Source organism: Heliangelus exortis, chromosome 1 (genome assembly GCF_036169615.1).
Source record: "Heliangelus exortis chromosome 1, bHelExo1.hap1, whole genome shotgun sequence".
NCBI classification, from domain to species: domain Eukaryota; kingdom Metazoa; phylum Chordata; class Aves; order Apodiformes; family Trochilidae; genus Heliangelus; species Heliangelus exortis.
Genome location: NC_092422.1, coordinates 108,761,128 through 108,783,779, shown reverse-complemented (window position 1 = coordinate 108,783,779; position 22,652 = coordinate 108,761,128). Strand labels below are relative to the sequence as shown.

Here is a 22,652-nt window from a genome sequence, read left to right as displayed (position 1 = left end):
AACATTATTTTTGAAAGTTTTCATTGGAAAGCTGTGGCAAAAGATAAGCCTGCTACTTCATATACTGCCAATGCCATTGTATAAATAAAGCTTACAAGAATTAATGTATGAGTCATAAATAAAATGTTTGCTTAAATGCTACCTCCTGCATTCCTTGTGATAATCTGAAGGAAAGTTGACTTTGCAATTACAGTTCTGAATTTTCAGCATTTTTATTTTTCACTGGAACTAAGAATGATGAAAAAAACCTTTCAGAATTCACTAGCAGATATATGTATTTGTTTGTTTATTTAATTATTAGCAAATCAGCCCACAGAGGTCAAGGAAGGAGCTAAAAGTCTTGACGTAGAACCCTTGTTTTTAAGAAGTGGGCAAGAATTAAAGACATCTGCATGCTTGGTCTATGAGGTACTTTCATTATGAAACAGCTGGTGGTCTCCACAAGAGACACATCAGAAATGGTTAATATTTATTTAGTATGTTCCTGAGAAAAAAGCTTTTAGGACATATTATCTGTTACTCATCTCCAGCTCTGACTGGAAACATCTGGTATACATTGAACAGGTGTAGTCTGTTGAGCCAGGGGTATGGATACCTGTAATGGTACTGTGGTCTGTCACACATAAACATGTAAGATATATACATGCCATACAGCCACAGAGGCTGTATATGTTCATGTTATGTTAATGCATAGTAATTATAATTAATTAATAAAAAATAAGCACTGTGAATGAAATACTCTAAGTTCACATGGTCTGCCCACTGCCAAGACCAGAGGTAACCTCAGTCTCTAAGTGACACTGAATTGTGCTGTGATGCTGTACCCCCACCCTGTTATACATCCACTGACCACAGGCATTTTCATGGGTGAGGAGCTGAACTACTCTTTTATCTCCAGCCTAAAGAAATCTGTAGAATGATAAGGTTTGGCTTGCTACTGAAATCCCATTGGTATTTGTACGGGTGACTCAAGTGAATCAGGATTTTTCTAGATCTTTAATCTATCACAAAATTGTCAAAAACCCTTACCATGGTGCCATAGTTCCCTTTTAACTGCTTCAAGTTTACTAACAAGTTGTTGTTTTGGGGTTTTTTTTGTTTTTTTTTTTTTTTTTTAAATGGAGATCCTAAGTAGGAGAAGGATGTCTGTAACAGACTCAATCTGGAAGCAGCAGGACTAACAGGAAGGTAAAATGCAATTCCCAGCTACAATACTGGCACTGACCCCCGGCCCTCCAAGTGCCATTGACATCCTATGGGATTCATAAGCCACACCTTACCTGCTAGAGATTTTAAATTGGGCATACTTGAAACACGGGAAAAAGCCTACACACCTTTTAAGAGTGTTTTATCATCTTATTCTATGATAATAAATGCAGGCAGGGATGACCCCAACTTAACACAAGGAGCATTAGACTGCTGTAATTGGAATTTCAGATTAATCTCAGGCCTAGCACTTTAGCACAGCTAAATCTGAGCAGATTCCTATTTGTGAGGAAGCAGAAGCCCACATGAGAAAAACAGATTTTATTCTAAGAGTAGAATATATTAAATGACTTATGGTCAAAATAAGTTTCTTTAGATTTACATCAGCTGTAAACCATTCCTCAAATTGTATGCATTTGTGTAAGCTACAGCAATAAAAGCCATACATTTGTAAGCTGTAAAATTGCTACTATTAAACAATGGTATTTTCTGGCCACAAAGGTCAGATAGTTAGGAAAAAATCTGGACATATATCTATACAAGTCAGTTGGCAGAAACATGGAAAAAGGTTCAAGTTTGACAGCTGTATGGCTGAACAGCACTTCTATATAAAGGGTATTATTAAGTGAAATTATTTGTATCAAGAAGTTTTGTATACTTCACTACTTACTGGGATAATGGCCCCTGTATTAGAAAGCAACAAGACAAAAATACAATAGCAAAGGAAAGGAAATTGTTATATACAAATCATGAGAAGTTATTATGGTATCGAAGGAAACTGAGCGCAAGCAAAAACACAAATGTCCAAATTTTTTTCTGAATTTGGGCCTTATGCTTGCAGCCACTTGTATCCATTAACTTCTGTGGCTTGGTGGTGAAAGATTATCATATGTTTGATATTGCAGAGTGCCTAAAGATTCTATAATGTCGTGGAAGGTTAATGACCCCTTATTTGTGCAATCATAGCTGCCACTTCAGAGCACACAGTGTGATACTGCCAGTCAGCCATCCACTCACTGCTTTTCACACATCTGTGCTTAACTACAAGCACTTTTCAGGATTAAAGCCTATATTGCTGTTAAAAAAAAACGTGGGGAGGAGAAAAAGGTGTAGAAATTATATAGGACAAGAAGTGAGTGTGTGGGAAAAGGAGATCCACTTATTTTACTTACTTAATAACACAATGTTCCTTTATCCTGCCCTGAGAGGCTGGTTTGTTGCCACTTTATTCCCAGTTAAAGCACATAAAAAGCATTATTGCCATGTACTTGAAAACTGATTGATGCTTGTTATTTCTAAAAGCATACCTTAAAAAGAGTGGTCATTATTCTTGGTAATAAAGGAAAAAAAAATATAAATACCCTTATGAAAACAAAGTACTGTTAACAATGCTAGAAAGAGAAACAAAAGCTGTGTGGTAACAGAAATGCAATCATTATACTGAATAGAGATTAAAGTATGACGAATCTGTAATGCTCTGTAAAAAGTTGTTGTGGGGTCAGAATACAAATCTGCCATCTTAAATTCTTCCTTTCCGTATTCATTCTGAATAATAATCACTGCTGAACTCAAATGTGTCAGATTTAGTTTTTCTTGCCTGACATCCTTCTCTAGCTAGGTTGATCCTCTCAATGCCTAACATACCTTCACAGTTGCTCTCAGGCTACAGACCAGCATGGATTTCTGAGCTTTCTGAACTCTGACTTGAGTCCCAGGTGCTGTATTGTTTAGTACCCGTTTCTATAGTTTTGGGTTTTTTTTCTTTGTTTGGGGCTTTTTTCCATCTTTTTTCTTCTTACTTGGAAGCTAAATTTCAGATTGGGATCTCCTTGTTATAATCACAGCTCAACTCCACAAACATAAAACAGATCTGAAAATTTCAAAGCTAGATATGAAACACCTGAAAAGAAAGGGCTATCTGTTAGAATTGGAAGAGGCACTGTGCTAAGACCTTCTAGGAGGTGTTGAGGGCTCACAATCTCTGTCAGTGTCAATGTATGTGATAGTTTGGAAATGCCCTCAGCTCAGAAGACTGGCAAATGCATAGATATGTTGTACTTGAGTAGCCCAGTCTGTGTTAGGCAAAGGATGTGCTGATGCTGGAAACACATGATCCTCCCTGGTGGAGGTACTACTGTCCCCAACCCCCCAGTTTGCTGTCAGCAGGTAGGCCACCCCTCACTGGTCTGGTATCTGTGACCCCAAGCATTACAAAACAGAGACATGGGAGAAGACAGGAGTGGAAATGATTTCCCTTGGCTATACAGCCATACCCCAAAGGCATGTTCCTGAAAGGTGTGATGCTCAGCAATGACAGGTGATGAAACATTTTCTCAGTGAGATTTAATTTCTAATCATTCCTCTGTTTATCCTGGTTCATCTGAGGAAGATGAGGATGAAGACAAAAAGGTGAAGTTCAGAAAGATGCAGCAAGAAAGCTCCTAGTAAAAGAGGGAGTACAGTCACAGAGATGAAGCAGCTGAGATCTTTCAGGACAGTGATCCTGAAAGCCATACTGAAAAGACAGCATGTTCTCCAGCTGACAATCCTGGTTTCCTATCAGGCTCCTCCTGACTCTCTGTCCTCCTCTGGCCCTCTACTTCTTACAGGAAAAGTTGCTTTGCTATCTTACAGCTTGACTACTTCATATGAGAGTGAGTAATTAGAGTTCCCATTTAGTCTTAAGTGTGTTTGGCCACTGCTACAGCAATTAAAGGCAAGCAGATACTTTTCCTGAAACCTGCCGTTGCTCTGCTCTCCTCACATTTACATTAATCCAGAGTCTGAAGGTCTCACAAGTCTGAGGGTTTCACAATTTCAGGACAGGGAGTGCCCTGGGACACTCCAGCACTACAGTGAGTGGAGGGCTAGAGGTGTCCAGCTTCAGGGCCTTACCAGCATAAGGCAATGCTGAAGACAAACCTAAAACAGAGCCCACACTTGTCTGCAAGTCATTAGATCCTCTGGTCTCTTTTGCCTTCTCTCTTCACAATCACATGCTCTTCTACACCTAATGAAACATACTACACACAAGTACCAGATAACCATGGCTTTGGCCTTGTCTACACACCTAAGGAAAAAAAGAGATATTTTCTGTCTGAGCACCAGCTATCGTACAAAGAGCTGAGTGGAACCACAAGGTGTTATTGCAATAGCAGAGAGGGTAAATAAGAAATATTGCCTGGAGAAGCTACTTATCTTCATTCAGCATTAGATGTTTGTTTGCTGTTGTGACTTGGGCACCATGTGTGATCTCCTCATATGAATTACATTTTCCTCTCTGTCACAGGTTCGATACAGCAAATTTATTTATCTATCTTGTTTTGCACTTCATAGGCTAAGTGCAGACCCTATTTTGGCCTAATGTGATTTTAAAAACTTTTAGACTTTAATTTATTGGTATTTAAGCATACCAGTATTTTTGTATGCTTTTACGCAAGTGCAGGATTAGCAAAGGATAGAAGAATAACCAATGAACTGCAAATTACACCTAATTTTCAGAATTGTTTATTGACATATTTAAGTGCCCTTGGAAAGTACTAATAAGAGCCCTACTCAAAGCCCTTGAAGCACAATTTTACTTCTTCACTTCTAGCACACAGTAATGGCAACCCTGCCCGCAACAGCAGTTATGTGAGCAGAGCACAAAGAAAAGCCTGCAGTCTACAACTCACAAATAAAGCAATGTATGAGGTCAAAGTAATAATAATAAAAAAAAAGTTAGCTGATTCATATCAAAGAGATCAAACAATTGTTTAATATAAATATCCCCCTGAGTCTCCAGCCCTTGCAGATCCAGGAATTTCTTGAATTTGTGAGCATTCTTTTAGAAACTTGTCGTTACAATGGTGTGTCTCTGAGGCAGTGCCATCACCTGATAATGATTCGTTGGCACCCACGTTCTTATGCAGACAGTGTCCCTTTTTTTACTTTTCTATTAATATTTATATCTCTCATTTTCGGAGTCTCATTCATGACTACGACATGAAGAACTGCATTTAAGTGGCTGCTTTATGTCTCTTACACTGTAAGTTTCTATTTTTATTTAGTGAATATCTGTACTCATGTGAGATTACTTTTAATGTCCATTTCTAAACCAGAGGGCATTTCAGAATGAGGATAAAGCAGAAGTAAAGAGAGCCATACTCAAATTATAATTCATGAAAATCTAGACTCTACCATTGACTACAAGAATGCATATTAGATAAGGAAAAGAAAGCTTGGGAGTGCAAACAGACATGCCTGTTATTATATTCTCTCTGTTGTAGATGGATTAAGCTTTTCTAAATAGACTGCTCCTTGAGGCTCTTCTTATCATAAATATGCTCTGTGGCATCTTGTATTTGTGTGCAATTACACCCTATTTCCTCCCTCTCAGCAAGGGTCCCGGGATAAAACACAATTTTAGTCACCAGCCTCATGACAGAAGCTGAGTGGAAGAGGAATCTTTTACAGTAATTTGGTCTGATAAGTGAATTAAATTCCAAGTCCTTGCTGCTGCTCAGTGCTGTAGCCCTGCTTTATATTATACAGCTTTCAGGAGGTCAGGGAATGGGTTGGGTATCAGTAATACTTCTATACAAGGGGATGAGTGGCTCAGGAGCATTCCTATAGCACAGACAATTTTTTAACTATAAATACTGGTGTAAAATTATAGGATGGTAGAGATGCAGAAAGAAGAGACTCCCACTTGCTTATCCTTTTCATTTATAATCACATGGTGGAGTTAAAGAACACAGTCCTGTGAGGTCCTGGGTGCCTCATGAAAAACAGCAACCTCCCTCCAGCCCAACTTATGCCAGAGAGCAATCAATACCCTATAGAATCAGGTAATTTTTTTTGAGAAGATTCCCATAATCTTAAGAGGTTTATGCTACAGGTCACTCCACAAGGGCACTGTTAAATTTAACATTGTAAACTTCACATGTGGCATATGACTAAGAAAGCTTGAACACTCCTCATGTGCCCATGAACTTTTGAACATCAGACAGGTAGATACAGACATTGCCTTCAGTTCACCCAAAACTGGTTCAGTAGGCAAAGAAAACACAGCAAATTGGCTACTTCATGTGTGCCCTTCCTTCAGAGACCATCTCTGAGCCCCAGAGCTTCTTTGTGATCCCAGTGACTGAGGGAGAGGGGGGGTCACATCTTGTTCAATCATCTCATCTGCAGGTGTGTGACAGCTGGAGCAGTGGGGCTGAGGGGAAAGGATGTGAAGACAAGGGAGGTGAAAGGAAATAAGCAGACAAACCTTGCACAGCCTGATAAAATCCTGAATATTTTTCTTCAGCCATCATACCCTGCTGTTAAAGCAATGACTGGTCATGGTGTCAAACACCAGAGAAAGTGCACCAGCCACAGGGCTTAGGCAGGCTGCAAACTCTACATGATCTGATCAGGTAAGGATTGTCCATCAGTAACTCACACAGTGCTACTCATCCTTCCTTTTGTATCCCTTCCTCTTGGACAATAACTTTCTTGGATCTCTTCACATGACCTTATGCAAGTCCTGCTCACAGAATCCCACTTAGGCACAGCTACTGATCCCTCTTCCCTCCTTCCTATTTTCTCCTTCCCAAAAAACCACTACTTGCTTCCAAGCAGTCTTGAGGAATTATACCTATGATGACTGAGGCACATGAGAGACCACTGCTCTTAAAGATGAGTCCTTAGAAGACAGATTTTTGTCAGATTCTGGCAAAAAAATCTTACAAAAGATGTTACTTTGAAATCATACCCATATTTCTCAGTGTGACAAAGGTGCTGCTTTATTGCACCTAAACAGCGTTCCTACTAGAAGGGTTGGACCAGATGATCCTTGAGGTCCCTTCCAACCTGACATTCTATGATTCTGTGATTTAATTGAATGCTTGTTTTCTGTCCCTTTAATTTAATAACAATAACTAAAAGAACTGTAAAGTGCCTGGGGAAAAGGTAATCTGATTTAAACCACAGTCTCACAGCATCCCTCACTCCTAGTGGGGGACTGGAATAGTATGTAATAGCTGATATTACATGACAAGAAAAAGAATGCAAGTTCTATGAAGCACAAAAAGGCTCAGTTTTATAATCTGCTGCATAGTTTGACAGCACTTAATTAACTTGTGCTGAGATAGTACAAATTCTACAGAAACTACCTATTCCTGAAGCCAACTGCAATGGAACGTTCCTACTGCTGTAAGTATAGAGAAATACATAACAATGTGGAACTGAACTGATGAAACTAACATAACAAAGCAACTTCAAATAACATTAAAACAATGGGTACAGGGACCAATTTACACACAGGAAGCCCAGTGAAGCAAGTCCAAATGAGCTGTCTTAGCAAACAGAACTGATGCTAGAAGATAAAGATAAAATTACAGTATCTCATGACATCTACACTAGAGATGATAGGAAGCTTTTGGGGGTCTGTACAATACTACAGAAATTTAGAAAAAAATATAGACAACAGGGGAACTGGCACTATGATGACAGACTTGCACTGAAAAGGACAGTTCTGTAATAAAGAAGATTGCTGGTTCCAGGACAGGCCGTTACTAAACTACAAGAACATGGAGCACACAGAAAATCCACACTTCGTGTAAAGCAAAACTGTCTCTGTGGGGAAACATGACAAAAAAAGAAAAAAAATAGCCAGATTAACCAGATTAATTAATTCTGCTTTGAAAACGATATAAAATATCACTGGTTTTGGAAAGGATGATGTTATCTAGATTCCTTTGCAAGTGAAAAAGCAGTCTCCAGGAAGAGTTTGAAAAGAGCAGTTATTCTTCTTTCTTAATAAGAAAAAATACACCTTTACAGCATGAAGATCAGGAACTACTTTGATATAAAAAAATGGCAGAAATGTAAAAAAATGAAGTTGACATTCTCCTTCTTTTGAGTACTATGAAAACAGTGGAAACGTGGCTGTAGGCAGCCGATACTAAATGTGCTGTGAAACAAGGGGGTCACAGATGGATTCAACTAAACGCTACCTGTTTGAAGTGGAAGATAAAAACAACTGCTGGCACATGAACCAGCATATGCCATATTTTGAATGCAATCAAACAAAAAAACTTTGTTGTGTTATTTTTGCCAATTAACTGCCTTTTGCTCTTGATTTTTTAATGCACTCCAGCTCACACCAGCCCCACCCCTTTTTCCTTACTCAGCTATTTCTACCTGCCTTTTGCTCTGACACATGCCATTTCTGCCATTCTGTCTCCTGCATGATTCAGCTCATCCTGGGCTTCACCATCTCTCCCTCAGAACCACAGAATCACAGGATGTTTAGGTTGGAAGAAACCTCCAAGATCATCCAGCCCAACCTCTGACTAACACCACAGTCAATTACTAAATGAAAACAAAACCCTCTCCTCCTCCATGCCCTTTCTTGCTGCACACCACTGCTACCAGGTGCTGGATCCTCCCAATGCTGAATGAACACAGAGCTCTGCCACTGCTCATTTCAGGACCACACTCATTTCAGGAACCATTTCAATGTCCCAGCCAAACCAGCTGATCTCAAAGCTTAATTTCCTTCTCCCTATCCTGCCATCTCTATTAACTTCTGTGCCAGTTCTCCACATGCTACTCCTCATCTCCAGCCAGCTTCACAGCCCATTTAGCTGTCTTAAGGTACATCTTTTTGTAGCTGTTGCAAATTCACTGCTTTTTCTGAATTTGGGGTTTGCAAGAGCTTTTGCTGGGCCTGGTGCTGTGGGCATCGGAGAACTTTTAAGTGGGAGAGGCAGAGGCTGGTTCAGGACAGACAGGCAGGGTAATAACTGTTAAACCATTGCTGTTAAGTGATCTTTTTAGAAATGAAGGGGAAGAGGCCAACAAAATATCCTGACTACAACTGGGAGAAATAAAATAAAGAGAAGCCCCTGAACTTTTGCATGCTTATAATATGAACAGGAAGGTAGGGAAAAAAAAATCCAAAAAACCCCAAAACACGTCTAAAAATTTTTACACCACTTGATGTTCAAATATCTGTATCTACCATTAGCTCAAATTTATAGAAAGTAATTTAATGTACTATTGTTTCAAGATTACAAAAAACCCCTTTGTGTTACTGTTTGTGTTAATCCTCTGAATTAAGCCCCAACCCAAAGCCCTTTTGATGGGCATGGACTGTTTAATGAAGGATTTTAGTTTTTACAACCTGGATTTTTCCACTGGAATAACTTTGGATATTAAAGTTTTTTATTAATATTATTTTATTTTTTTAAATTTTTTTTTCCCCTGTCTCACCAGCTATAAAATTCACCAAGTTAAGCATTTCTTTTGGAAGAGGGAAAACTGAGCCAACAAAGAGATAAGTAAACACTGAAGTTGTCTTCTCTTGTTCTGACTGGAGATGCTCTTGGTGTCTGAAGTCTTTCCCAAATTGAGCAGACAGTGAGTAACTTGCATCTCCTGGTGGCTCCGATTAGCCAGGCAGGAGCTTGTTGCATCTGCTAAAGATCTAGGCAGGATTTCTGTCTAGTAATCCCTATCCAAGTGCTTTGCTCAGCCCCCGGGAGAGGCAACCCCTGCTGAGAGGGACCCCAGGGGGCTGGGGCTTGCAGATGCCATTGCCAGCTTCTTCATCTCCCTCCTACTGCAGCTGAGCAAATGACCACATTTATTCCCATGTGTTGTTTTTTTTCTGAGCCCTCTTTCAGATGGAAAATTCCTCTCTCACTAAGATTTTAACTACCTATCAACACTTTCTCCACAGCTTGCATTTCAGTTCCACAAGGGTTTCAAATGATGTGTAAAAAAAAAGGATGAAACTCTATTTCCTCCTTCTGCTTTTTGACTGTTTATTTTCATCTTTTTATACTTGTGCCTCAAGTTTGTTAATTTGATTGTTTGTTTATATTTTGCTTAATTTTCCCCCCTCCTGGAAAGCTGATATCTGCTTATCTTATTCCTGTCTATTCCTGTTGCTTGAGTATACATTTTCTACAGGATTTCTTATTTTCATTTATCTTTTAGAAGAAGCATGGTCTTCTGATTTCTGATATATGCAACAATTCAAGTCTACCTTCCTTCCCCAGCTCAGCTTTAAAATTTGCTTTTTTTCAGGGGTGGCTAAGGAAGCAAAACAGCTGTATTACCCTTCCATGAGTTTTCCAAATAAGAATAAAAATGGTGATAAAAAAGAAAAAAATTTACATTCATTGTAGCTGCCTGAAAATGCAGCTCAGTAGATCTGAAGAGACTTTGCTTTGAATTGGTGGGAAAAATAGTATTTTAAGAAAAGAGAGAAGACAAATATTAACACAACCTCCCAGTCATGAAAGAATGGAATGTGAGGGTTTTAAGACTCTCATCCAGGCCTGCCTACAAGGAATCTAACTTTAGTAGATTTTTAAAGATCTCCTCTCTTAAACAACCTAAGTGACATTGAAAAGAGCAAATCCAAAAATCCAACAAATCCAAATTCCTGTTTAAGTACTGCTGCACAGTTGCTGGAAAATAATGAGAAAAAAGCCCACCCAGTTCCTGGTTACCTTCCTTCTTATTTGATAAATCGCTAGGCCAAAGTCCTTTACTGTTCATGCTGATCCACACATTTCATGACATAAATAGTCGTACCTGATTCTAGTCAAATTGCCTGAGGGTTCAAAGCACTTAAGCCCAGTGTTTTCTTAAACTCATGCTGGGTAAGTTGCCCAGAGGGACATTGGTTCATGAATTTATGGTACTACTGACTGTTTCCTGCTGCATGAAAACCATCAGCTGCCTCCCCAGCACCCACAGCACTCTCTGCCCTTCCTCTCCATCCACACCACACTGTTTGCTTGTGTGCTTCCTGGCTCACATCCAGCCAGACTTCAACCACAAGCCAGAAGCTGTAAAACGACCATAAACCTCTTAAAGATCCCTGCAGATCTGAACAAGGTAAAAATAGAAACTCCACAGGATCTTCCTGAGGTCCTGAGAACCCGTTTGAACTCAAACAGGCTTGGCAGTAGGTGGGTCCCTCTCTGGCTGGAGCTCTCTCATCAACTCAGTGTTTTCCTAGGGCTCAATCTGCTTCTGCAGGGGCTCTCTTGAAGACAAAACAAGAAATTTGTACTCACATTGTGCAAGACCCTGTGTCAGGTTTGCAGTCTTAGTACTCTTGCTAAGCCTAAAGTGCTTTGCACTAAAACCACACTGTCTAAGATGACTTTGAATGCTACCCTAACTGTGGAATAATGTTGTTGTGCTTTGTTTGGAGGGCTTTGCCTCAGCCCTTTGGAAAAAAGGGAGAATCAAACTCTGCAAAATACTAATGATGCTTATGGTGACTTGGGTGTGTACCAGTAAGTGCTCATCCAGTGGAAGGAAGATAATATATAAACAGATTGCACAGCATCATAACACAAGGATAGAAAATATGTACTGATAATCAGGTTATTAAAATACAAAAACCGGTGAAACTCACACACCAGAACCTGAAGAGAGGATATAGTGAGCTGAAATTCAGGAAGGAGACTTTTTAACTGAAGGCAGACTCCTCATGGGTCTCCAATTAAAAGTACATACTTTGAATTTGACTTAACATTCCATCTAAAGAAAGTATGTAATAAATACTTTCCATATAATCTTAAGGTAAAAAGAACTAGTAATATGTCCTTATTTATATAATTCTGAAACAGGAAAAGAGTGGGCAGGCACCTAGAAGTAATCATATGGCTTCATTTGCATAATCCACTTAACACACATTCTGTTCACACAGTCTCAGTGATGGATTTTCAGATAATACAGTGATAGAAATCTGAATATTTAATGCATGGCACTTTCAGTACCATATAAACTGGAAGCTGGTAGAGGCACCTCAGCAATTTCAGGTTCAGGCAATCTCTGCTTGGAATCTCGCTTCCTAAATGCCAAATCTATGCTGCAAGAAATTAGACCCCAAAATCTTTTCCTTATCCAGTGGTGTCAAAGATTTGGCAGTGATTTTTACCAGCAGTAGACAAAAATCTGATCCTCTAACAGAGGAAAAATAATAGAGAAAAAAAAAACAAAAAAAAGAAAACTAACAATGCACTTTTCAGCTAGCAGATATAATTGCAACGGTAATGACTTTTTTTATCTCTAAATGTTAGGTCATTTTAGAACCTTGACTTATGTGTAGTTTCTTTCACAAACCAATTAAAACCCCCAATTCTGCTTATTCTGTTAACAAAGAGTTAAACAGCTTCAGCTGACCAAATCAGGTAGGTTGTTATTCCATGGAAGTGTAAGGGAGGGCAGAGACACTTGATTCCTCTAACTTGTAAAGAGCTGAATCATCCTTTGGCTCTGCTATGCATAAAAATGAGTCTTGGGCCTGATTTCTGTTTTAAGACCAGAATCCAGAAGACAAAATTATTTTGATTGTACTACACATAAGTCATGCTCTTGTTAGAAAAGTATTGATGTAGTCAGAATGATTGAGAACAGTGTGAGGATACTATTACTCAGAAAGCCCATGCCAAGCCATAAGAATCCCATATGCATTACTCTTGGCAAGCTGGTTTGCCAGCAGCTCAATCTTCTCATGAAATTTCATTTGCCAAGCCAGCCTGAAGCCCCATAGAATGACTTCACAGGAATCATGTATTACAGCAGATAAATATACACATCGTATCAAACTAAACAGACATTGTGTGAATCCCAGAGGGGAAGCTTATGAAATCCTGGTGTATGGCTTGAAGTACTGGTCCTTCTTTGCCACAGGTTTTTCAGTGAGGCTCTTGCAAGGCTTTGTTCAAGGTAAGAAAAAAATAAAGCTGAGCTACAGCTTACCTAGATACTATGTGTCATATCTGAACCTTTGCTATTTCATCAAAAAGAGGGTATTTTGTTATTGAAAAGGAAAAAGTAAAACTGAGGCAAAACAGTCTGGTTCATTTGATTGATTCTTTGAAGTGCTTAAACCTCTCCAGCCACTAAATTATAAAAACAGATTGGATGAGGAGAAAAACCAGCCAGCCTTTTATCTGGGAGTAGATGCCACACTCTTCATATAATTTCCAGTTGCAAAAGGATACTGACTGTACAGTCCCAGGTATGTGACTATTCTAAATGTTCTTCTAAGTAAGTTTCCTGGGTCTGCTGCTGAAACAGCTCAATTAAGAAAAACTACAATAAAATCTGTGCTTCAGATTACAGTAGCTGAAGGAGGATTGCTACAGAATTGTTACAGTTCTTGCAGAACTGGAAAAGAATATCAGATCTTCAGTGGGAGCTCATTATTAAATCATGAAGTTTTAAGCCTAGCATAAGCAGGTTTACAGTGTATTTTATGAAGCCCCAAAGGCCAAGTCATTGTTTAATTTCACTAAAATGGGGAGAAGACTTCCAAATGGATAAAACGTTGAAAGATCTTTTTATCACAGAACGTTAATTAAACAAGCCCTTCTGGGAACAGCAAAACAAAAGCCTAGATTTGTATAGACTGGTTTTTTTTTTGCCCTAAATCTCTGCATTCTGGTACCCCAGCTCCACCCTGTATCCTCACCAGGGAAACAGAAACAAGTGCCTGGTTGTTTTGACAGCCAGCTGTTGCCTAAAACAATGAATAATAGCTCAATTCTGCATGAGTAGAGCATTCATTTGAGGTGTGCCCCTGTAACCCAGCTGACAATTTTTATGAAGCTATTAGCAACTAATTAGCTGAAAAGCCTGCTCTTTGAAATTTCATTGAAATATGCCAATTAATTAAAAAGTTACAGGAAAACAGGGGAAGGGGATTAGAAAATTATTGTTAGGACTATGTAACAGTCAAACTCTGATGTGTGGGTAACCTGACAAGTTTAAGGCTTAAGTCTTAATGTTCATCAGCTAACTTGAGTAAGCTCCTTCCTGGGTGCTAAGGTATTTATATTGGGTTGGAGGCTCTGATATTAGCAACTTGTGAAAAAAAAACCAGCCCACCAAAAAACCCCACACAGTCCCCCTGCCTACTACACACACAAAAAAATCCAAACTGAAAAGGTCCCCACATTTTTTGGTTTGGAGCTCTTTGCCCATTTAGACAAGATCCCAGGTTCACCTAAGGCTTATCTTTATATAGAGTGACTGAAGTTGCATTTGCAAAGCATTTTTTCCTTACAGAAAGGTACTATACATAACCTAGATGCAGAAAAGTACACTTCACAACTATAACATGTTGGATTGTAATGCTTGAAATATATGTAAAGGAAAAAACAGTTCCTATATGCGCATACACAATACTAAAGGCAAAATAAATGAAGAAAAACGTTATAGTTTTGATTACACATATTGTTACAAAGACTACAAATAGCAGAGAAAGCTGAATGAAGGTAGGTGGTAAAGATCAGCTGTGCTCTGAAAGTTTGTATCTCATTTATTCTCAACTCAGCCTGTACTGAATGTACCATTTACAGAGTACAGTAGAATCAGAGAATGTCTTGGATTGGAAGGGACCTTAAAGATCATATAGTGCCAAGCCCCCTGCCATGGACAGGGACACCTCCCACTAGACCACGGTGTTCAAAGCCCCATCCAACCTGGCCTTGAACACTTCAAGGGATGAGCAATCACCTTCCTGGACAATCTGTAGCAGTCTCACCACCCTCACACTAAGGAACTTCTTCCTAATGTCTAACCTAAATCTACTCTCTTTCATTATAAAGCCATTCCCCCTTATCCTATCACTACTTGCCCTTCTGAAAAGTCCCTCCTCAGCTTTCCTGTAGGGCCCCTTCAGGTGCTGGAAGGCTGCTAGGAGGTCTCTCCAGAGCCTTCTCTTCTCCAGACTGAACAACCCAAACTCCTTCATCCTGTTTTCATAAGAGGGGTTTCCCTGTCCCCTGGTCATCTTCATGTCCCTCCTCTGCACTCACCCCAACAGCTCGTTGTCCTCCTTACACTGGGGGGTTCCAGAACTGGACACTGTGCTCCTGCTGGGGCCTCACAAAAACAGTACAGAGAAGAGTCACTTCCCTTGACCTGCTGGTCACACTTAGATATTGTCAAATATATAGAGACCAATATCTGCAGTAGTGGCAACTTCTGGTATGCATTTCTTTTGCTACAAATCTGTTTGAAGGGTACTTTCTTCTTGCCTCTGCAGTCCCTCAGTTATCTCATGGTAAATGTACAAATTTCCCTGTGGCCTCTGGTTGGTTCTACACTAGTATGTTGTCACCTTGATAGAAGCCTGATTTTCAGGAAGTGTTTATTTCATGTTCCAGTTTTCTTAAAAACAGTTAAACCAGCTGCAGGCTCAGTTTTCTGAAACATCCCCAAGTCACTAGTTACTTTCAAATTATTTGTTTAAAACAAATTTTGGAAATATTTCCAAATATTTTTCAAGAGCATTGAAATGTCAAAAGCATTTTGCAGTATATAGGAAAGCTAAACTAAAAAGCTCTTAGATGAGCTCAGACACTGTCCACATATGTTACACAAGCAGGTTAACACCAGTCAAGCTTTACTGGGGAATATATTGCATTGATTGATTAATTGGAAATTCAGAGCACACTAAGATGACAAAGTCTGCCAGTCAAATTCCACTTTTATGGACTAGAATTTTGCTCATCACCTCTAATTAGCACATCTATTGAGTTAGGTGATGTTACTTAATCAAATCCCAGCATACTTAACGTTCCGCTAATTGGTGGAGGGAAGAGCACATGATAAGCCTGATTTATCAGGAGCAGTACTTGAAGGTTATGTAAGAAAGAATTACATAATCCCCAAACCCAAAATGAATTGGGGATATACATAATATGCAAAAGGTGCAACACAAATACTGAGCCCAGGAATTCTTAGCCTACTGAGCACCATACAACAATTAGAAGACTGGGTGTGAGAACACACACAAGTTACCTTATCCTCTTGGCATTTTCTGAAACAAATATAGTTAATTTGATAGTAAAGAATAGAAAGACCATTTCTGGAAATGGAAATTTTCTGGAGTAGTTCTGTCTATAATTTGGACCTGTTTTCACCTGCCACTAAAGTCATCCATGTAATAACACATTTTTCATTACGTATCTGAATTCACTGAAAACTATGATGTGGGTAGAGAATACTAATGCTTTTCCTTTTTAAATAATTATTAATATTTAAAATACATTTTTATACCATGGTGGGCCCATCTGTTCAATTATCTGGAAGCAGATTTTGATTCTGTAGTATTGACAATTCAGGCTAACCTTTATTTCAGACAAGAACAAACACTTGTAGGAAGTGGAGCATTAGATACAAAGTGCTATTTTGTTTTCAGGGTAAAATAGGGCACAGTCTTCTGGATAGAAGGAACCTGTATGAACATAGAACTGGAAGAATATAAGACAGCAATGGAATCAACAGCCCCTGAAAGCTTTTGGGATGACCTAGGATGTTAAGCAATTATAATTAGGATGATGGATGAAAATTAGACAGATGAGTCTTTGGAAGATGTAAATTGACTGATACCCAAATAAGCCACAGAAGGAGCTTGGAATTAATCTGGTGACAGAAGGAATCATGTTGTGTCTATGTTGCATATTCTCAAAGCATTAATACCTATGGATCCAGCTAAATATTCCCTGCTTTGAAAAAAGATTCTTCAAGCTGTTATAAAGCTTCCAAATACTAACACACATGAAAATAAAAATCAAAATACCTATTTCGAAGTTGTGAAGCTGTTCAACATGTATTAGAATGACTGTAGGCAATTTTCAATATTGCAAAACGTACAGGGAACATTTCTTTTTCCTGCCACTCATATTTATTGGCACATAATTCTCTACTGAACCACCTCTGAATCACTTCTATTACTTCTGAATAGTCAGTATTGCCAGCCCTCTGAGGCCTGTTGCTGAATGCATCAAATGATACAGCTGTAAGAAAGCCAGGAAGAACAAATTTCTTACCTTATTCATGTCAAATGTGTGAAACACTTGTTCAACATAGCTGTTAGCTTCTGGAGTAAGTCCGTGTAGATCCAGGACATGTTTAAATTCATGCAGACAAAGTTGTCCAGATGGGCACTCCCTCATGAATTTTGTGTACCAGTGGTGAATTTCCATAGCATTAATGTCATCCGCTGATCCAGCAGCACCCATAGTATCAAACATACCAGGTAACCTTTTTCAGTACTTATTCATCCAAATGTTCACCCTTGCTTCCCAAGAATGATTGTTCAAATATCAACTCTGTCTTTGAGAGCTACTTTAAACCTCTTACAGATCACTACCGATATAGACTAAGTAAATATAGCACCCAAGCAAGATTACTGGCACCCAATTTTAGTGCACCATGGTTTTAGCAGCTGATTATGGTCTTTGTGCACAGTCAGGCTGCAGAGCCTCAGCAGGGCATGATGACCGATGATGCTGATTCTCATCTTGTGTTGGCATCTCTGGTGCTAAAGCTATGTGAACTGTATGAATTTTGAACAAGCAACACTCAGGCATTCTGAGGGCAGTAAAAACCTTTGTTTTTATAATTCACAAGGTTTAAACTAAACCTTCAACCTCATTTTAATATGTGGATATGTTTTGTGCAGCTGCCTTGCTGCAACTGACTTCATTTTTATTTCTTTTGTGGTCCAAATCTTACCTTATAGGCCAGAACTGCAACATGATTTGATGAGGATAAACTGCAAAAAGTGAGAGCAGCTAACCACAAAACTCCTTGGCATTGTCTTTGCACAGAATTTCTGCAAGCATCAGAGTCTTGTGTAAGCCAATGTCATCCTAAAAACGACTCCCCTACTGCCACTGCTCACTCACACCCATGTTTTTCCTTCCCTTAGGCCAGCACTTATGTCTGTGGTGGACTTGGGAACAACTATAAGAACAGATCCAGGCAAAAGCCTGTAATAAAATCAAATACTTGTAATTATGTTTTACTTTAGACAACATTATTTAAATTTTGCAATGCCCGTTCTCACAAAACATTGGAGTTTTGCAAGTGAACACAATAAGCAGGGATGGAAAAGCATGGCCAGCATTAAAGGGTGTGCAGGACTGCTTCTTTTATTGATTAAATTGTTTGTGGAAGTTTGTAGTGTGACATAATATCTGTGCTGTGTAGTGGTACATAGCAGTTTATGCTTTACAGTTTTTAAGCCTTACAGCCCATGCTATGGCACACAGGAGTGAAAGATTAAACTGGTAGACTGTAAAAATACAATTGGTACACTTGAGAGTACCCTAAAGGTGTTGTCTCACTAATGGCACTCTGGTGGTATCCCCCAAGTAGAAAGGTGAGCACTACCTGAGCAGCATTTCTACTTCACTCTGCAGAGCAGGATGCAGCCTGGCTGGCCCTGGACCGCTGTAGAGCTGCATAAGCTGAATTTTACTCTAGGCCAAGGTTCAGGCTGGTTCAGTTGCAAAAATGGTATTGACAGCCATCCGAGACAAATCCAGTCTCAAAGCTGCAAAGAAACTTAATGCTACAGTCAGACACATCATAAAATGTGGTTTTCAGGAGGCACAAAGAATTAATGTTGCTGCATCCATTGTAAGATATAACCAAACCCAGGCAAGCTGCCCAGCATCAGAAAGTTCAGAGCAGGCTCTGTGTCACAGCACATCTGTACTTGTAAGCACCCAGCATTTTGAAAATTCTGTTCAATTCTTTAGGCAACTAAAGAGCTGTGATGCACTAATCACGTAAGATTAGAATTGCAAAATATTTCTCAGAAATATTTTCTGAGGTACAAATAGGTCCAAGGTTTCACTGCAAAAGGTGATAGGGCTGGGACAAGCTGGGCTGTGACTGGAATAGGCTTTCAGCACGTATTTATAACTGCATTGCATAACCTAGAGCCTGACCTGCCTGCCAGGACAGTGCTGCTAAGGAGGGAGAGAAGGGGATAAAAAGTGCACCTGGATACCTGGAGGACTTAAATAGCAACATAAATTGTAACTATCATTAAAATGTGATTTTACTAATCTCTAGTCTTTCCTTGCAACACTTTCAATAGTTTCCCCAGCACAAAAATAGCTGTTAGCTAATATGCAGTCATTAGATCAAGGTCTTCAGTAAGAAGACACAGCAGGGATTACCTATGTAAAGTACTGAATAAAACCAGAATAAATCTGAAACATGGGAAATTGTATGTAGAAATGCTCCAAAAATATCACTAGCAGGAAAAGAATGCTGCATTTGTAATAACCAACAGTAGGAAGCAAAAGAAATGTAGCTTGAAGTGGCAATCTTCAGTCTCATATTTGCTAATAAGTCTAAATTTTCAATAGCTAGTAGCTGGATCTACCGACACAGAATTTTCCAAGAGTATAATCTACTAAATTTCTTGTTCAACAAGAAGTGTAAAACTCAAATGTTTCTCAGATTTTTTTTTTTTTCTTCAGAAAAAACAGTAGTACTCAAAGAAAAAAACACTGATGGTTTCAACCATAGACAGTTAAACTTTCTGTAGACACACAAGTCTACAATCTCTTTTTGCCCCTTTTCATTTTCAGCTCTACTTCTGAAAAAAGTGACAGCATAAATGTGAGTATAAAAGACTGTGTCATCTCAGTTCTTGAAAACACACATATTTCTCGGTTCTTGAAAAGAGGCATATTTCTTCCATATGGCATGAAATAATCTCCTACCTATGTTGTGTTTGTCTTTAGAGAAAACAATTTTTTTCTTAGTTAAAATACCAGAGAAATTCACATTTTCTTCAGGTAATTCTTCAAGATAATTATCAAGCTGTTCTAAATTATCTATTTGAAAAATCTGAAAAAACCCTTAAATTTTACACTGCAGCATTTGACAAAATAAGCACATAAACAAGCATAACATTTATCAGCAAAGTTAATAATTAAAAAAGAGAGGAGTGAACACCCAGATGACCTGAAAAAGCAGTGCAATGGCCCAGAAAAAACTGGAAATATGGAAACTAGAATTTTGCACAAGTAGGAGAAGAAATTGCTTTTAAAAGAACTTGCAGGAGATGTTCCTATTAGGATAGCTTTACTGGGGGATTAGAATGGTGAAGTGCATGCAGATTAGAAGGGCTAGGCTGGCACCACTGCTCTTTTTAGCAATTTAATGCTATCTTCACTTTCACTCTGAGGGAAAGATAGTTCTCTAGTTAAAGCACATTTTTTTCAGCTATATCGTGTATGGATACCCAGGTTAGTTGGGAAGAATATTTCTTCATGGGAATGACTCTGCAAACAAAGACCAGAAACAGAATGAGGGAGAATGCAGAAGTAGTGAAGGAATTTCATATAAAAGGGAGGGGAAGCAGCTAGTAGAGGGAAGGAAACACATAGCAGAGAGGCTGACAGGACTTTGAGAATGTAGGGCACTTCAAGAAAGTTTGGAGGGGAAAAAAGAGAGAGAGAGAGAGAGAGAGAGAGAAAATTCTGCCATAAAAGAAGTGTGAAGCCTGAAAAGAAGAAGCAGAACTTGTGCAGAGTGAAATCTGGAATTTAATTCCAGAGACTTAAATCCAGCATTAAAAGTTGTACACAGAAACCTCTTGCCTGAGTACTGGCTGTATAAAATATATACCATGTGATGAGTTTCCTCTGAATGTGACTGGACAAAAAAGCCAGGTCACCTGGAGCCTCTCAGCACTGTATCAGATGGCACCTGCACTTAGACCTTCATATGGAATGGAAGTGACTCAAAGCTGCTAGCACAGGTTATAAAGGCCCTTGAGTCTCCTTTGATGAAATGCACCTAGGAAATTTCAAGTTTTATATGCATGATGCTATGTAATATAGGGTAAAATGTAATATTTGAAACATAAAAATCGCTGACAATGAGGACAATGATATCAATAGATAAACCAGCAGCTTTCTTATGCAGTAGCTTCAAGAAACTAAACTCCAACCAAGCTTGTTCCCACATAGCAAAATTTTCACTAAGTCTCAGTGTGAAAGATTAGCACCATCAGTCTCTGCAACCCACAGGAATAAGATGCTTAGACTTTAAGGATGTAGGAAGACAACACCATGTAGACTTTTTATCTGATCCAGCGAGAGCCAATGACCTCGACTACAGGCATAAATAAATAAATAAATCACAGTTCACTGAACAGAAAAGTGTTGTTTCCCTTCAACCTTAAGACAGCCTTTCTGGAAATCTTCGAAATACTCCTGCAAAATAATTTGAGGTGGGATCACTCAAGTTTCTTTTAGAAAGAAAAAATAATGTTTGTGTAATTATACTGCGGAACTGATTAACACAATGTAGTATGGAGGCTAAAAGGTAAATACGAATTAATTCCATCTCTCAAGCACAGGCTGTTGGAAGCAGAGAATGTGACTGAGGGGTACTTGTTTCCCAGGCGCATGTTCTTGGCCATAGCCAAAGATAGGAGAGTGAACCAGAAGTACTTTTGACCTCATTGGTGAAGTCAGGCTATTTTTATATGCCAGACATGATCCAAAGAGTGTTTAATAGGCTTACCCTTATCCAGATGATGAGCAAGTGGAATAAATGCAGAACAATAATTTGGGAAAAAATTATGCTATTTCAAAGGTCCTGTCTGGATGTCTGTGTACAAAGCAGGCAAAACTATCTAATGTGTAATTTTCACATTTGCCATAAAGCATTGGTGTAAATTACTTTTTCTGTGCAGTTCCTGTTTGCATCTTCCCATAATTTTTTCACACAGGCTTAGTGTTTCTTAGTAGGACCCTTTCTGTTTTAATTTGCCCATAAGGTTCTCAGTGTGCTTGTATGTGAAAAGACTCAGCTTAGAAAAGACAGAGTAATAAGCCTGTAAATTAGAGGCTTATTATTTTTTTATGCCCTATACCTGTTTTCATAAGTAACAAAAAAAACATCTGTCTGCTGCCAAAGTAGACAGACAGTTTCCTTCACATGGCAAACACGGAGGTGGTTGGTGGCAAGCAGCATGGCTTTACCAAGAGCAAATCATGCCTGACAAATTTGGTGGCCTTTTATTATGATGGTGTCACAGAGTCAATGGACAAGGAGGGGGAAACTGATGTCATCTATCTGGAATTCTGCAAACTGTTCAACACAGTCCTGCATGACATCTTGGTCTTTAAACTGGAAAGACAAGGATTTGATGCATGGACTACTTGGTGGATAAGGAAATGGCTGGATGTTTGTAGTCAAAAGTTGGGGTCAACAGCTCAATGTCCAAGTGGAGACCAGTGATGAGTGGCATTCCTCAAGGCCCAGTACTGGTCCCAGCAGAGAATGGGTTGAGAGCAGCCCTGAGGAAAAGGACTTGGGGGAGTTGGTTGATGAGAAGCTCAACATGAGCCAGCAATGTGTGTTTGCAGCCCAGAAAGACAACCATTTCTGGGCCTGCATCAAAAGAAGAATGGCCAAAAGGTCAGAGGGAGGTGATTCTCCCCCTCTGCTCTATGTCCAGTTCTGGAGCCCCAAACATAAGGACATGGGGCTGGGAGAGTGAGTCCAGAGGAGGATCATGAAGGGGGCTGGAGAACCTCTCTATGAAGAGAGTTGGGATTATTCAGTCTGGAGAAGAGAAGGCTCTGAGAAGACCTCCTAGCAGCCTTCCAGTA

General features: G+C 39.2%; 1 protein-coding gene across 1 annotated transcript in view; it reads right to left on the bottom strand.

The window, feature by feature from the left end:
- GUCA1C (guanylate cyclase activator 1C) overlaps positions 1 to 17,355 on the bottom strand; it is a 35,758-nt gene extending 18,403 nt beyond the window's left edge. Inside the window, exon 1 of the mRNA XM_071757538.1 lies at positions 17,049 to 17,355. Coding sequence (XP_071613639.1) covers positions 17,049 to 17,252 — 204 coding nt within the window. The 5' untranslated portion in view covers positions 17,253 to 17,355. The remainder of the gene's footprint in view (positions 1 to 17,048) is intronic.
- Between the last annotated feature and the right edge of the window lie 5,297 nt (positions 17,356 to 22,652).